The sequence below is a fragment of the Lycium barbarum genome, chromosome 2 (assembly GCF_019175385.1).
Source record: "Lycium barbarum isolate Lr01 chromosome 2, ASM1917538v2, whole genome shotgun sequence".
NCBI lineage: Eukaryota > Viridiplantae > Streptophyta > Magnoliopsida > Solanales > Solanaceae > Lycium > Lycium barbarum.
The window spans coordinates 128,094,337-128,109,908 of record NC_083338.1 but is presented as its reverse complement, the minus strand read 5'-3'; the positions used below and the strand labels follow the sequence as shown (position 1 = coordinate 128,109,908).

Here is a 15,572-nt window from a genome sequence, read left to right as displayed (position 1 = left end):
ATCTTGTGTTATCTACCTCTCGAGGAATCAAATTTTAAGGTGCATGTTTTCTCACCTCCTTCAGATGCCTTTAGCTAAGAAACAAAATTTTAGCCTTTTTAAAATGATTTTTACTCAATTGGCTTATAACCTATGTTTACTCCCATTGTTTTACTACTTCCATCTGGTTTGCTGTATCAAAAATGTGAAATTTCCGGAAAACCCTAGATTACTTTTGCCGATATATAATGGGTTTTTGATTTTTTTTTCTATAGCGACCCATGTTGGAGAGATTTGATACTATCTTCTTGGAGGTTAAGATTGAATTTGGCGTGGCTTTTATGTTATGCTATGTTATGCTTTTCAAGGGTTCATAGCAGTTGTACCAATAATAAAATTTGTCCAAGGAACTTATATATATGTTGGAAGTTTCGGAGTAAAGGCAATTGAATAGTATTTGGTGTTTGAAGCAAAGACATCTGATGTTCTGTAGGTGTGTCCATGTGGATTTTGTTCGTGTGTATTGCTTATTATTATATTGTCTTCACTTGAAGCCTCACCAGGATTTAATTGGTTCTTATATTTTCTACAATTTGCCTGTCTGTTTCTGCTTTATAGTTTCCAATTTGGACCTGTGATTTTATGCCGATAACTAGTGGGAGGATTTTCCTCCAGCTTGATATATTTTTTTAAAGTTATTGGGAGTTGTTCCCGTTGTCACTTTTTAGAAGGTGCATCTGATTATTTCGTATATGGGATATAGCCTGATAAGGAGAAATGGTTAGAGTTAGCGTGCTGAATGATGCTCTCAAGAGCATGTACAACGCTGAAAAGAGGGGAAAGCGTCAGGTCATGATTAGACCTTCCTCAAAAGTCATCATCAAGTTCCTCATTGTCATGCAGAAGCATGGTATGTTAGTTCTTTAACTTTATGCACTGATTGCATCAATATGTCACGTTCTTATCCATGGTATCCATGTGTAGGTTACATTGGAGAATTCGAGTACGTTGACGATCATAGGTCAGGAAAGATTGTTGTTGAACTGAATGGAAGGTTAAACAAGTGTGGTGTTATTAGTCCTCGCTTTGAGGTTGGAGTTAAGGAGATTGAAGGATGGATTGCTAGATTGCTCCCTTCCCGACATGTTTCAATTTGTTTTTGATCAATTTATGGAACTCTTTTTCTGTCATCTCCAAATTAAGGCCTTTGTGCTTTTAGCAGTCCTAAAAGTTTGTGGGGATGAGTGTGTGTCATGCACATATTAGCTTGTGAATCCGACATCTTTCTAAAGTTGTCTTTACTTTTTTTTTATTCCATCACGTGTTGCCTTGCTAGATTTCCGTTCATCTTAAGCTAAGACAATTCTTGGCTAATTGGGCAAGCATTTGCAAACAAAGCGAGCCCTAATAAAGGAGGGACTCCTGCCTATCCAAAGGAGCATATCTTATATAACCTATCCCTTGGCTAGCAGAGTTCTGCTTTTGTTCTGTGCGATTATTCACGAGAAGTGTGTTTCTGTATATTTATTTTGTTTCTTTACATGTATGTTTGAACATGCAGTTTGGGTACATTGTGCTGACTACATCTGCTGGTATCATGGACCACGAGGAGGCTCGGAGAAAGAATGTTGGTGGAAAAGTTCTTGGTTTCTTTTATTGAGTTTGTTATGCTGACAAGGATGATAACTTCAGTTTTGCTGTCTTCTTTTTACAGTAAAATAGCTACTCTTATTTTTAAGTAGGGATTTTATTGAACATTTTGGAGACAATTATCAGTGTTTGCTGTCAAACTATGTCTGGTGCCTACTGCCTTTGTTGTAAGCTTTGTGCCGTTTGCAGGCAATGCGCATTTTTGTGCTTTTAATGTGGAGATGCCTGTTGAGTAGCTCTTTAGTTCGTCTTCTAAGCTACATTTCTAATACATAGTCCGAGAGGTTAAAAGGCGAGTCGGTAAAGTAATTGATACATTCCAAATTCTCTAGCATAATCTTTTGTCCCATAGTTTCCAGTATGTAGCAGATACAGCTGTGGAGATGTGAACCTCTCTTTTTATGCTCAATTCAATATATTGTACAGGTCTAGATGAAGAGCGAAAAAAAAAGGTATGGATCGACAATCAGAACAAGTTGACGCTCCAAATGGTGAATAAGCCGCCTTAATTACATGCATATATGCTCATTAATGTTGTCTCAACCCTTGCATTGTTTTCATTTATGTGCAGGTTACATCATGTTTTCGTTAACAAAGATGCCGACCACAAAATCATATTGTAATGTCCAAGTTAAATTTGTATCTTGCAGTGGCTAGTTATACAATTCCGGTTGAAAAATGCACCATACACCTTTCCACGAGCAATAAATTACATCTTCCATGACCTCATAGGTCATTATATAAAGGGCTAACATCTTGTTTGGCCGAATTTCTATAATTAGTTTATTTTGGAAAAGTGTAAAAGTGCTCATCGCGTATTGAAAGTGATTTAAGTTTGCCCTCTTTTCATTTATTGGATCAGAATTGCCTTTAACATTAGATCTCAGGCTAAAAATGTCTTCCATTCCTGATGGACCTATATTTGAGTACGACATTACCACCTATTTAATTAAAGTTTCACATAGTATGTCATAATTCAAGTGAAAAAACGGGACATTTAAACAGTAAAGGCAATCGGGACCCTAAAGGGTGGATCCGCCCCTGCTCAAAGGTGATTGGAGGTTTGACTTTGACGTACATTGACTAATATGATTATAAAAGTGGAGGGTAATGTAAGTAAACAAGGTCACTGCTCACCTATACCAACCATTGGAATCCTAAAGTGCCAAAGTGTTATCACCAAGAAATAGGGTAATTCTTTGTGGATAGAATAGAGAAAGGGGAATGAGAAAGATCGATGAGTGTGTATGTTGGGATTTTTATTTAAATATAAATTATTTACCAAGAGTTTTATGGAGAATGGTGTCATTTAATGAAAGGATATGTCTTTTATTAAAATGGCGTGTTGATTATTAAATACGACAAAGGGTCATATATACCCTTGTACTATCCCGAAATAGTTGTGCGTATCCCCCGCTTGCTTTTTCGATGATATGTATCCCCGCCATTAGCGTTTTGGTCACATATACCCCCACGTCTAACGGTTCCATTTAACAGGGACACGTGGCACGATCTCAACGGCTCCAGCCATTTTATTTTTTATTTAATCTAATTTATCATTAATATTTCTTGAAAATGTGGCTATTTCTGAAATTCAAAATGTGATTTCTTCTTCTTCTCCAACTAATTTGCAACTAAAATTCACCCAAAAAAGCACCGAATTCTTCACCAAATTTCCCCAAATATCAGATATCAACTCTTCAAGATTTAATCGATCTTTCTCAATAATATTCACTCGAAACAAAGCTCGTTTGAAGAAACCCAAAACTTGAACTTGAAGCTTCAAGTTTCATTAATGGCTGTCCATGGAGTTTATGTTTTTCTTCACGTTCCAGCTACTCAAGACAAGCTTTAATTACAATTTTTAGATTCAATTGTCAATACACAATTTATTCCAACAAATTTTTCACCATTTTGAATTTTTTTCGGCCACCATTTTCGTATTCAAGAATCTAATTGTAGAGTTCATGAACCTTATGGGCATATTTCAAAGTGAGTTTAATTTTGGATCCATGAATATACCGTTGAAGTAGTCGAATGTTGGTGGTGGAGCTTCGCTGGAGATTAGACTTTCTAATTTTCAAATTTTTTGTTTTGTTTTGTGTTTTTTAATGATAAATTAGATTAAATAAAATGGTTGGAGCCGTTGAGATCGTGCCACGTGTCCCTGTTAAACGGAGTCGTTAGACGCGGGGGTATATGTGACCAAAACGCTAACGGCGGGGTACATATCATCGAAACAATAAACGGGGGATACGCACAACAATTTCGGGATAGTACAAGGGTATATATGACCCTTTGCCGTATTAAATATTTTGCTGATAAAAACCAATTCAAGCGTTATGTTGCAAACTAACTTTTTCTTCTTTCTGAAAAATAACTTTCTTCCTACCAAAACTCTTTTCTCTTCTACTAAACTTGCTCTTGAAAATCAGAAAAGTTCTTGCTTTCCTACGATGGATTTTTTCACTATTTGCTCAGTGTAGATTTCTAAAAGGCTTGTCATATCCACTAAAACTATTTGCATAGAATTCCATAGCAATCTCGCAGAGGAGAGGGAGCAAATATCATTTTTAGAAAAGCGTTTCGTACGTGTTTCAAGCCTCCAATTCCGTATTCGTTGTTCATATTTTCAAACCTTCATCTTTGTGTTCTTCTTCATATATTTTGTGTTCTTGGATTATATATATATTTTCCAACAATCTAAAAACGATAGTTGAAAGTTTCTGTTTCACACGGCAGTTTTTTTCTTTTCTTATTTTTCTGATTTTCTCATCACGGGTTTGAAGGTTATTGAAGAACAATTGTGGTGTTTTATTTTGGTTTGGGTATTCTACGGTTTTTGTTGAAGTTCATTGGTATTTCGTTCCTAAAGTAGAGAAATAGTTCTCCCTTACGTTTTGGCTTTGTCTGTTTCAAAAACCGCTGTTCCTTTTGTTTTCATTGAGAACGGTTGACTTCAAATTTGGAGATAATTTGAACTTGAAACCTGGTTACGAGATGATGAAGGAAAAGCAAACAATTAGTGGTATTCTGAAGAAAGAGTTTTGCGAGCCTTTCCTATGCCAATTATGAGATCAATTTGATGTGGCATTAATTTTTAAATTATCAAGGGTTCCCAATGTTCATTGACGAGGAAGAAGGTTTTGTAAGATGACCTTGGAGCTTTTCATGTAGAATCCATGTTTGATAATTTTCAATGGCAGAGACATCTATTCAAGAGAAGATACAAGTCTGTAATTAAACAAAAGGAGTCGAAGAAGGTTTGGCATGGCTTAATGAGCGTAACGTTGCTTTAAAAGTGATGAGATTAAAGCATGGATCACAGTGCTATAATTCTGGATAACCAGAGAGATGGCATCAATTGCAAAGTGATGAATCCAAGAAAAAGTGAAAATAAAATTGGGTTCTATTTTCTTAACTTCATTATTTACTCTGTGTTTTGTTTTTGTTTTTGTGAAATCCGATTTTGTAAATATTTGTGATGATCTAGATTTGCTTGGTAAATTTAGGAATAACATTTTCTTATGGTGATCATTGTGATACGTTATTCTTGCATAAAGATCATATGTGAAGTTTACTTTCTAGTTGTAGAATGATATGAAATATTACATTGTTTACAAGTACGTGTCTATACTTGAAAGTTCTTATAAGAATCTGAGATCCAGAGAACACGAGTTAGTGAATTGAGTTTTCTCTGTATGTGATATGAAAAGATATTTGATATGTTCAAAGTGTGGGGGTGTTTGATGTGTGATTAAATGGCAATATTAAAATGAGTACGTATCTAATAAATTGGAAGAATTTGGATATAAGTTTGGTGGATATTGACATATATAAGAGTAATTATTTTGTCCTTAATAAAATGATTTCAAGCCACACAAGTTTTTATAATTTGTTACAGTCACAAGTTTCAAAAGTCTTCCTTTATTTCTTAAACTCTGTGCCCAATCAAACACCGTTATATAAATCACTCAAATGACTACGTTATTGTAGCTTCCTACCATTTGTAGCTACCCTTTTAAATATTACCCTGTGTAGCTACATTTTGGAAAAATAGTGTATGTTTTCGCGTGTCAACAAATACACGAGAACATGGTAAAAAAAAAAAAACAAGATCCTTGATTTTAGCCTTTAACGGTGGAGCTAGTAAATTAGCTATTAATATATTTTTTTTTGATGTATTTTAGTGATTTTTTTTGCTTTGATGTATTTCAATGATTTTTTTAATGTATTTTAGTGATTTTTTTTTGTTTTTGATGTACTTCAGCGGCTTTTTTTTTATATATTTCTTTGATGTATTTCAAATACATTGTGTGCATTCCAACTACATATGAAGCCAAATACATTCAATTTTTCGTATATTTGAATGGGTTTCAACAAATACATCAGATATAAGACAAAAAAATTCAAATACATTCAAAAACAGTGTGTTTGACTTTTAACAAAAGACAATAAAAAATACACTCAAAAAATAAAAATACAAATACATTAAAAAACAGTGTAATTGTGAGATGTGGATTTTTTGAATGTATTTGTATTTGGCTTTTAACAAATACACACAAAAATACACACGGCCAGATCTGAGACACCACCACCACCAAAAACCCTAATCTCTCCACCACCACCAAAACCCTAATCTGAGACACCACCACCACCAAAAACCCTAATATCTCCACCACCACCACCAAAACCCTAATCTCTCCACCTCCACGTCATCTTCTCCGTCGCCATCTCAAAATCAGTGTCATCGCCGCCACCACAAAAAATACACACGGCTAGATCTGTGTCATCGCCGTCTGCATCTTCTTCTTCCTCGCTGAGTCTTCATTGCCGCCGTCTGCATCGTGTGCCATCTTAAGCCACTCAATCGATGGGTGTTTGAGTAACGATCTGGCCATCTTCTTCCTTGAAAGTAACGATGCTGATGACGGATAGAGTGAAAAGAGAGAGAGCGGGGCGGCGCGGCCGTGGTGGTGGTGGTTGAGAGAAGGGGAGAGAGTTTTTTTTGGGGTTTTGAAAAATAAAAAATCTGAAATGGGTAGTAATTGGGAAAAAATAAAAATATATGTATTTGGATATGTATTTTTGATATAGCTATCAATTGTAATTTATAAAAGTTAATTAGCTACTAAATATAATTAAATAGTTAATATTAATAATTAGGTCTTAAAAGAAGCTACAATAAGTAAAAATTGCTAATGGGACGGTGGGAGTAATATTCACTCTGAGAACTAAAAGTTCATTTTGAAAGAGCTATTACTATTAGGAAAGAATATCTACTAGCACAAGTATTAGAGAAAGAAAACGAAATGTGGAACGACAAAGAGCATACAAATTTATTACTGCTAGATTTTTCTAAAGCATAGATAAGAAAATATTATGCTTTTTTGCAAGAATACGACTAAAGAGTTCTATCCTCCTAGGATGACGAATTGCTTATTCACATTTTAATTAATTATTGATACAAGTGAACTATGCTACTTATTCAATTCGAGATGAAAAGTTAATTATATGGGATGAAGTATCGTGACAAAAAAATCGATCGAAATTTTCAATTTACCCTTAGAAGATCTTTCTTTACAGAGACATATATGTAAGCTAGAATTCCAACATATACTGGTTTGATCATAAAGAGTTGTATTCTAACAAGAAGCACACGCCGCACAAAGCTTGCAGGCAAAAAAGCACCAATATCTCTCTTCAACAAACGCTCATAATTGTCTCAAAAATTTCCATAATATCCCTACTTAAAATTGAAGGAAAGAAAAAACAAAAAAAAGAAGCTATTTTACCATAAAGAGCCAACAAACAACAAAACCAAAGTTTTCATCCTTGTCAACATAACAAACTCAATAAAAGAAACCGAGAACTTTTCAACCAACATTCTTTCTCCGAGCCTCCTCATGGTCCATAATATCAGCAGAGGCAGTCAATACAATGTACCCAAACTGCAAGTTCAAAATAAATATGTAAAGATCAAAATAAACTAACAATTAACTTATACTCACATTTATAACAGCAGAAAAACTCTACAAATTCATTTGGTTTGTATCAAAACTACATATGAAACTTGAATCAACAATATGAGTGTTCAGATACAAATTCAAAGAAACACACTTCACGTGGACTAATCACAAAAACAATACTCCCTCTGTTTCAATTTGTTTGAACCTATTTCCTTTTTAGTCCGTGCCAAAATGAATGACCTCTTTCCTAATTTGAAAACAAATTCACTTTATGAATGATTTACAGCCACACAAATTTTCAAGGCTTATTTTGAACCACAAGTTTCAAAAGTCTTCCCTCTTTCTTAAATGTCGTGCCCAGTCAAATGAGTTCATATAAATTGAAACGGAGGGAGTAACAGATATTCCACTAGCCAAGCCCATAGGATACAAGACTGCTCCTTTCGATAGGCAGAGATCCTTCTTTACAGGAGAGAGCCTCAACTGCTAGCATCCACAAAAAGAGCTTACTATGTGACATTTACAAAAGTCTCTTTCTCGTATCTATTTTTCATCCCACTGTTGGAATACAACAAAAATAGATCGTTCTGCTACACGTTTTGAACAAAATAAAAATATTTCATTTTGAAATTCCATTGGATTCGACTGGAGTATTGTACTATACGAATCCACTACTTATGCTACTTAATAATACTTAGTTCCTCTAATGTAATGTTACTTAACACTACTTATGCTACCTAATAATACTTGATCCTTCTTGACAGCAGAAAACCTTAGAAAGCGGAAGGTTGTCTGCGTCAGTTGGTGTTACACATGTAAGGAAACGGGTGAGGACGTGGATCATCTTCTATTACATTGCGGGCTAACCATGAGGCTATGGTGGGCTATGTTTAGGTGGTTTGGTACTCCTTGGGTAAATGCCTAAAACCGTGAAAGAATTGATGTTTAGTTGGAACGTGGTTCCACTTGCTTTAATGTGGGTAGTTTGGAAGGAGATAAATATGAGAGCTTTTGAAGGTGTGGAGTCGAGTTTCTACCGATTAAGGAGCAGTCTACGTTTTCTTATTTTCTTTTGGTGTGAAAAGAAAGTTCCTTGTATAGATGATTGGGTGGAGTTTGTAGAGAATCACATCCTTTTGTAGATGCTTTCCCTTTCGGTATACCCCTTGTATACAGCCAATTTGGCCATGTCTATGAATGAAAATATATTTACTTGATAAAAAAAAAAAAAACTGATCCTACTTTTTTTGTTCTATTGAATGCTACTGAACGCTACTTTTTTTTCTGAAAGCTACTTAATAATACTCCCTCAGTTTCAATTAATGTCACTTTCTATATTTAGTAACTCTTTACCTCCAATATCCTACATATCCTACATGGCATATTTTGGACCATAAGATTCAAAGGGCATTTTGGTACACTAAATCTTTAGTTTAAGACCACAATATTCAGAAGTCTTCTTTTTTTTCCTCAAAAACGATGTATACTAAGACAGACAAATTGAGATGGAGGGAGTACTTAATTCTTCTTTTCATATTCTACTTAAATGTGTCTTATAAGCATTACAGATGCTTGCCCCGATTACTCAAGAATTATTACCGCTTAAGAAGAACCATAATTAAGAAACGTAAGTCATGATTCATCAAAGAAGTAAGGAATCAAACATTTCACGAGCTAATACGACCATGACTAAACATTCACCCCGACAATCATTTCGGGAGCTAGAAGCAAGGCCCAAGTTTGGAGATGACCAGAAATGGAGTTCCATATATTGATCAAGGGAATAGAGTGAATATATTAATTACGATACCTGTCGGGAAGGGAGCAATCTAGCAGTCCATCCTTCAATCTCCTTAACTCCTACATCGAAGCGAGGACTAATAACACCACACTTGTTTAGCCTTCCATTCAGTTCAACAACAGTCTTTCCAGACCTATGATCATCGACATACTCAAATTCTCCAATGTAACCTACACATGGATACCATGAGTAAGATCATGACAGAGTGATACTATCAGCGCATAAAGTTAAGAAACTAACATACCATGCTTTTGCATGACAATAAGGAACTTGATAATGACTTTTGAGGAAGGTCTAATCATGACCTGACGCTTTCCCCTCTTTTCAGCATTGTACATGCTCTTGAGAGCATCATTCAGCACACTAACTCTGACCATCTTTTCTTATCAAACTGTATCAAATAAATGCAATAATCAGATGCACCTCCTAAAAAGTGACAACAGGACTATCTCCAAAAACCCAACAAAAAGAATCAAATCTGTAGCAGTATATAGCTGATATCCTCACAAAAAAAAGGAAAAAACAAAGATAGTCCCTTCAGTATGGAAGTAGGGGTATGTCTGTCTCTTGTCTATACTAATGAATGTGAAACATCCATTATGTTTGTAGAAGTTGACATCTTTGGTCTAAGTTTCACAATGTTTGTAAAATGAACAGTAGAATTTCTAAAGCTAACGACAGCTCGCCATTCTATCACTTTTCTGATAGTTAATCTCTTTTTCCCTTCCTTCTCTTCCATTAAACTTAATCTGTTCAAATTTTGTGTTTTACCTTGTTACAATAATCGGATATGGGCTATGCTTATCATCTGAATCAAGAGGAGGAAAGTCCCAGCAATCATTATACTGTGTCAAATTGCTTCAAAGACTATCGAAAAGTGTTTTGAGTATATTATTGTGATGAAATGACAATAAGTATATTAATGTTGGGGGTCTAAAGCAAAGTGGAAGTCGACATTGCTGGTCAGCGGTCAGCCTCAAAACGCCGGTGCGGAAAAGCGTCTAACAACAACAGGCTGGTGACTTGGTCATTCATAATCTTATAGGATGGTCGGTCTTGTGGGTATTGAGAGCCAAGTTTCCCCCCATAACCCACCCATCATGTTACCTTCTTTATCTAATTAGCCACAAACTCTTTATGGTGTGTATTGCAATTAGCTTATGCAAATGGTAGAAATTGGGCGTTAGATGTACTAGGAGAAAAGAAGAGGAAGAAGATATTTTTTCAGCAGTTTTAGTGCAAATGATGGTCGTGTGTAAAAAAGAGAGGAGGGAATGGGGTAATTTTTGCAAGGGAGGGAAGAAAAGATAAAATTATTTGAAAAATGAGAGAACAACCATTACCGCTAATTTTGGTACTTCTACCGTTAGGCTGACAAACCTTGTTACAATAATCGGATATGGGCTATGCTTATCATCTGAATCAAGAGGAGGAAAGTCCCAGCAATCATTATACTGTGTCAAATTGCTTCAAAGACTATCGAAAAGTGTTTTGAGTATATTATTGTGATGAAATGACAATAAGTATATTAATGTTGAGGGTCTAAAGCAAAGTGGAAGTCGACATTGTTGGTCAACGGTCAGCCTCAAAACGCCGGTGTGGAAAAGCGTCTAGCAACAACAGGCTGGTGACTTGGTCATTCATAATCTTATAGGATGGTCGGTCTTGTGGGTATTGAGAGCCAAGTTTCCCCCTATAACCCACCCATCATGTTACCTTCTTTATCTAATTAGCCACAAACTCTTTATGGTGTGTATTGCAATTAGCTTATGCAAATGGTAGAAATTGGGCGTTAGATGTACTAGGAGAAAAGAAGAGGAAGAAGATATTTTTTCAGCAGTTTTAGTGCAAATGATGGTCGTGTGTAAAAAAGAGAGGAGGGAATGGGGTAATTTTTGCAAGGGAGGGAAGAAAAGATAAAATTATTTGAAAAATGAGAGAACAACCATTACCGCTAATTTTGGTACTTCTACCGTTAGGCTGACAAACCTTGTTAAACGTTCGACTAAAGTTATCCACTTTTACAAACATAAGGGACATTTTATATTCAATTGTATAGAACAGGGATAAAAAATGTTCCTATATCCACCTAAGTTTATTCCTCTTAAAAAAAAACTAGTTATCGGCATAAAATCAAAAGCATTAGTAACTACTCCTTCTGTCCCATTTTTATATGACACAGTTCGGATTTTGAGAGTCAAAAAGAAATTCTTTGATCGCGACTTATTCATACGCCCTTTAAATATTTTAAATTGTTAAACATTGCGACTTATATAGTACTTTTTATGTAGTTTCTAAATATGTAAATAATTTTTGAAAAAAGGACTTAAAAGATTGTATACTGAATCCTTAGTCAAAATAAAGAAGTTCGACTCTCGAACATCATAATCTATTTGCTTCAAGCACTATAACTCTTTCTATTGTGACTTTTTCACTCCCGAAATTCCTACTTTCATACTTCCAACCCCCTGATAAAACAAATCATGACTTGCATACATTTTACCGTTAATATAACTATAAAACATTAATGAATAAGAACACACGCTAATTTCAACTATAAGATAATATGAAAACCTAATTTCTCCAGCATGATCAATAAGAAGAGATTAAAAACCATTACATCTCAGCAAGAGTTTTTCATTTCACAGTTTTTCAGATATTATTAATACAAAAAAGCAATATGAGCTTAAGGAGTTGAAGCACTTACAGTTTGATTAAGCTAGAGCAAAGAGGCGCAAATCTAAAAGCACTGTTTTTACTTGTACATATTACCTAGGGTTTTAGTTTTTGTAGTTCTTGACCCGATACGCTTGGGCCTAAATTAATCGTTTCAAATGGCCCAAATGTTTAACTTAAGGGCCATTTGCACTTGAGTCCCTATTTTGTGTTGGTCTGTAATTTTGTTGTGAGTATAAGTTACGCATTATAATATCTATAAGTTATACTTGCGCCCTTAAGATCCTGTTTGGATTGACTTATTTAGCTGCTCTTAAGACAAAATGGCTTTTAAGCACTTTTGTAGTATTTGAATAAAATAAAAAAATGTTTTTAAGCACACTTTTTAAGACAAAATAGTAGAATAAGCCAAAATCTCTAACTTATGACTTTTGGCTTATAAGTCAAAAGTCATAAGATCATCCAAACAGACTCTAAATAACTTATGCCGGCTTGTCATAAGTTTGATTTTAAAGGATGAAAATTAAAGATCAACCCAATCGAAGGACAAAAACTAAACACTAGTCCATTTAAAGGGAAAACGGTGCAATTACTTGTTAACTTAACCCTTTCAAATGGGACGAAATGAGTAAATAGACACTTTTGACACGTATTAGCTCAGATTCAGTTATTCAACTTACGGATGCGTTTTTTAAATTTATGTTTCCCTAGTAAGTCTAGTTCCACAGTCCAGTGGGTAGCCAATAAGATTTACTATTTTGTTTTACATGGGACGGAGGAAGTACTTCATTTATTTAGTAATATGGGACGGAGGAAGTACTTCATTTAGTAATGTGGCCAAGTAATATGGCCAAATTATGATTCAGAATCTCAAATCATGTCTTTTTGGATGATTTGGGATTTGAAATCATGATATGAAGTTGAAGTTGAAATTTTGAGCAAATTGCAAGTTGAAGTTGAAATTTTGAGCAAATTGCATAAACAAACGTTGATTTGAACTCACGATAAACGTCTACTTACTATCTTACCCTTATATCTCTCTAAAAATGTTCTCTAATCAATATTGATTATTTTCGAGAATATTTAGTATTAAGGGTATGATGGAAAGATTTAACTAATTTTATCTTAATTTTGTAAATGAACAATAATTTGAGACATATATTTTTAATAATGTCAACAAATAATACGAGATAGATGGAATAATCAACTAAAAGGCAAATCCTACATAAAACACATCATCGTCAACTATATATATAGATATTATGCATGTAAAACAAAGATCATCAATACCTGCAAGGATGATTACAGCAAGTTGGAAGCTTAGTCCAAAGGAGTATTAATGAGTGTAGTCATATTTTTGTAAAACGTTGGGTAGCCAACGTTTTACTTACAATTTTTTTTGTTTAATTCGTCTGACAGGTTGAAAAAAAATTGGGGTATAACGTTGCCTCATCCACGATAAACCCCTTTTGGTATATCGTGGCAAGGGCAACCCCCTTTGGGTTTTTGTGGGAAAATTAATGCCATTTAGGCTCCGGAATCCCATTTCTCATTTGGTGAGAGATATTTTCTTAGTAATTTATTTCAGTTGTTTTTTGTAGTTTCAGGATGCGCATGAAGACGATTTGAACCCTCGACACGAGACTCAGTTTGTACACCATCCACCATGGGGCCGCAGTACTCTCAGTTAATCCATAAGCGTTCAATTTGAAATATAAACTAAAACCCTAGGTAATATGTACCAGTAAAATCAGTGCTTTAGATTTCTGCCTCTTTGTTTCTCACTCTTTGTGTAGCCGAGTCAAAGTGTAAGCGCCTCGTTGTTCTTGACTCTGCATTTCTCTCATTAGCTCATATTGCTCTTTGTATTAATATCTGCATTCGTCAAACAAAAAATGTGAAATTACCTGACAAACATGGAGGTTTTTTTTTTTTTTAATGTAAAATCTAAGCAAGTGATGATTAGTTTGAATAGGGACTTGAAATATGAAAGTAGGAATTTGCGGAGTAAAGAATGCTATAGAATTAGTTATGTGTATGGGTTGATGTGGATTTCGTTTCTTATTCGTTGAGGTCTAGGATAAAGGAATCATTGTCTTCACTTGAAGCCTCACCAGGATTTAATTGGTTCTTATATTTTCTACAATTTGCCTGTCTGTTTCTGCTTTATAGTTTCCAATTTGGACCTGTGATTTTATGCCGATAACTAGTGGGAGGATTTTCCTCCAGCTTGATATATTTTTTTTTAAAGTTATTGGGAGTTGTTCCCGTTGTCACTTTTTATAAGGTGCATCTGATTATTTCGTATATGGGATATAGCCTGATAAGGAGAAATGGTTAGAGTTAGCGTGCTGAATGATGCTCTCAAGAGCATGTACAACGCTGAAAAGAGGGGAAAGCGTCAGGTCATGATTAGACCTTCCTCAAAAGTCATCATCAAGTTCCTCATTGTCATGCAGAAGCATGGTATGTTAGTTCTTTAACTTTATGCACTGATTGCATCAATATGTCACGTTCTTATCCATGGTATCCATGTGTAGGTTACATTGGAGAATTCGAGTACGTTGATGATCATAGGTCAGGAAAGATTGTTGTTGAACTGAATGGAAGGTTAAACAAGTGTGGTGTTATTAGTCCTCGCTTTGATGTTGGAGTTAAGAAGATTGAAGGATGGACTGCTAGATTGCTCCCTTCCCGACAGGTTTCAATTTGTTTTTGATCAATTTATGGAACTCTTTTTCTGTTATCTCCAAATTAAGGCCTCTGTGCTTTTAGCAGTCCTAAAAGTTTGTGGGGATGAGTGTGTGTCATGCACATATTAGCTTGTGAATTCGACATCTTTCTAAAGTTGTCTTTACTTTTTTTTTATTCCATCACGTGTTGCCTTGCTAGATTTCCGTTCATCTTAAGCTAAGACAATTCTTGGCTAATTGGGCAAGCATTTGCAAACAAAGCGAGCCCTAATAAAGGAGGGACTCCTGCCTATCCAAAGGAGCATATCTTATATAACCTATCCCTTGGCTAGCAGAGTTCTGCTTTTGTTCTGTGCGATTATTCACGAGAAGTGTGTTTCTGTATATTTATTTTGTTTCTTTACATGTATGTTTGAACATGCAGTTTGGGTACATTGTGCTGACTACATCTGTTGGTATCATGGACCACGAGGAGGCTCGGAGAAAGAATGTTGGTGGAAAAGTTCTTGGTTTCTTTTATTGAGTTTGTTATGCTGACAAGGATGATAACTTCAGTTTTGCTGTCTTCTTTTTACAGTAAAATAGCTACTCTTATTTTTAAGTAGGGATTTTATTGAACATTTTGGAGACAATTATCAGTGTTTGCTGTCAAACTATGTCTGGTGCCTACTGCCTTTGTTGTAAGCTTTGTGCCGTTTGCAGGCAATGCGCATTTTTGTGCTTTTAATGTGGAGATGCCTGTTGAGTAGCTCTTTAGTTCGTCTTCTAAGCTACATTTCTAATACATAGTCCGAGAGGTTAAAA

The 15,572-nt window shown here is 35.1% G+C and overlaps 3 protein-coding genes across 3 annotated transcripts; 2 read left to right on the top strand and 1 right to left on the bottom strand.

Moving 5' to 3' along the window:
* Positions 1–746: 746 nt before the first annotated feature.
* On the top strand, positions 747–1,157 carry LOC132622141 (small ribosomal subunit protein uS8z/uS8w-like). The gene is made up of 2 exons (XM_060336689.1): positions 747–889; positions 964–1,157. Exons 1-2 carry the CDS (start codon positions 757–759, stop codon positions 1,140–1,142), a joined length of 312 nt encoding a protein of 103 aa, XP_060192672.1. The 5' UTR covers positions 747–756; the 3' UTR covers positions 1,143–1,157.
* Positions 1,158–7,505: 6,348 nt separating this feature from the next.
* LOC132628889 (small ribosomal subunit protein uS8z/uS8w-like) lies at positions 7,506–9,784 on the bottom strand. The gene is made up of 3 exons (XM_060344643.1): positions 9,644–9,784; positions 9,409–9,569; positions 7,506–7,580 (listed from the first exon to the last, which is right to left on the bottom strand). The coding sequence occupies exons 1-3, from the start codon at positions 9,774–9,776 to the stop codon at positions 7,506–7,508; spliced, it is 369 nt and encodes a 122-aa protein (XP_060200626.1). The 5' UTR covers positions 9,777–9,784.
* A 4,597-nt stretch (positions 9,785–14,381) lies between these two features.
* LOC132622136 (small ribosomal subunit protein uS8z/uS8w-like) lies at positions 14,382–15,341 on the top strand. The gene is made up of 3 exons (XM_060336677.1): positions 14,382–14,541; positions 14,616–14,776; positions 15,193–15,341. Exons 1-3 carry the CDS (start codon positions 14,409–14,411, stop codon positions 15,289–15,291), a joined length of 393 nt encoding a protein of 130 aa, XP_060192660.1. The 5' UTR covers positions 14,382–14,408; the 3' UTR covers positions 15,292–15,341.
* The last annotated feature ends 231 nt before the right edge of the window (positions 15,342–15,572 follow it).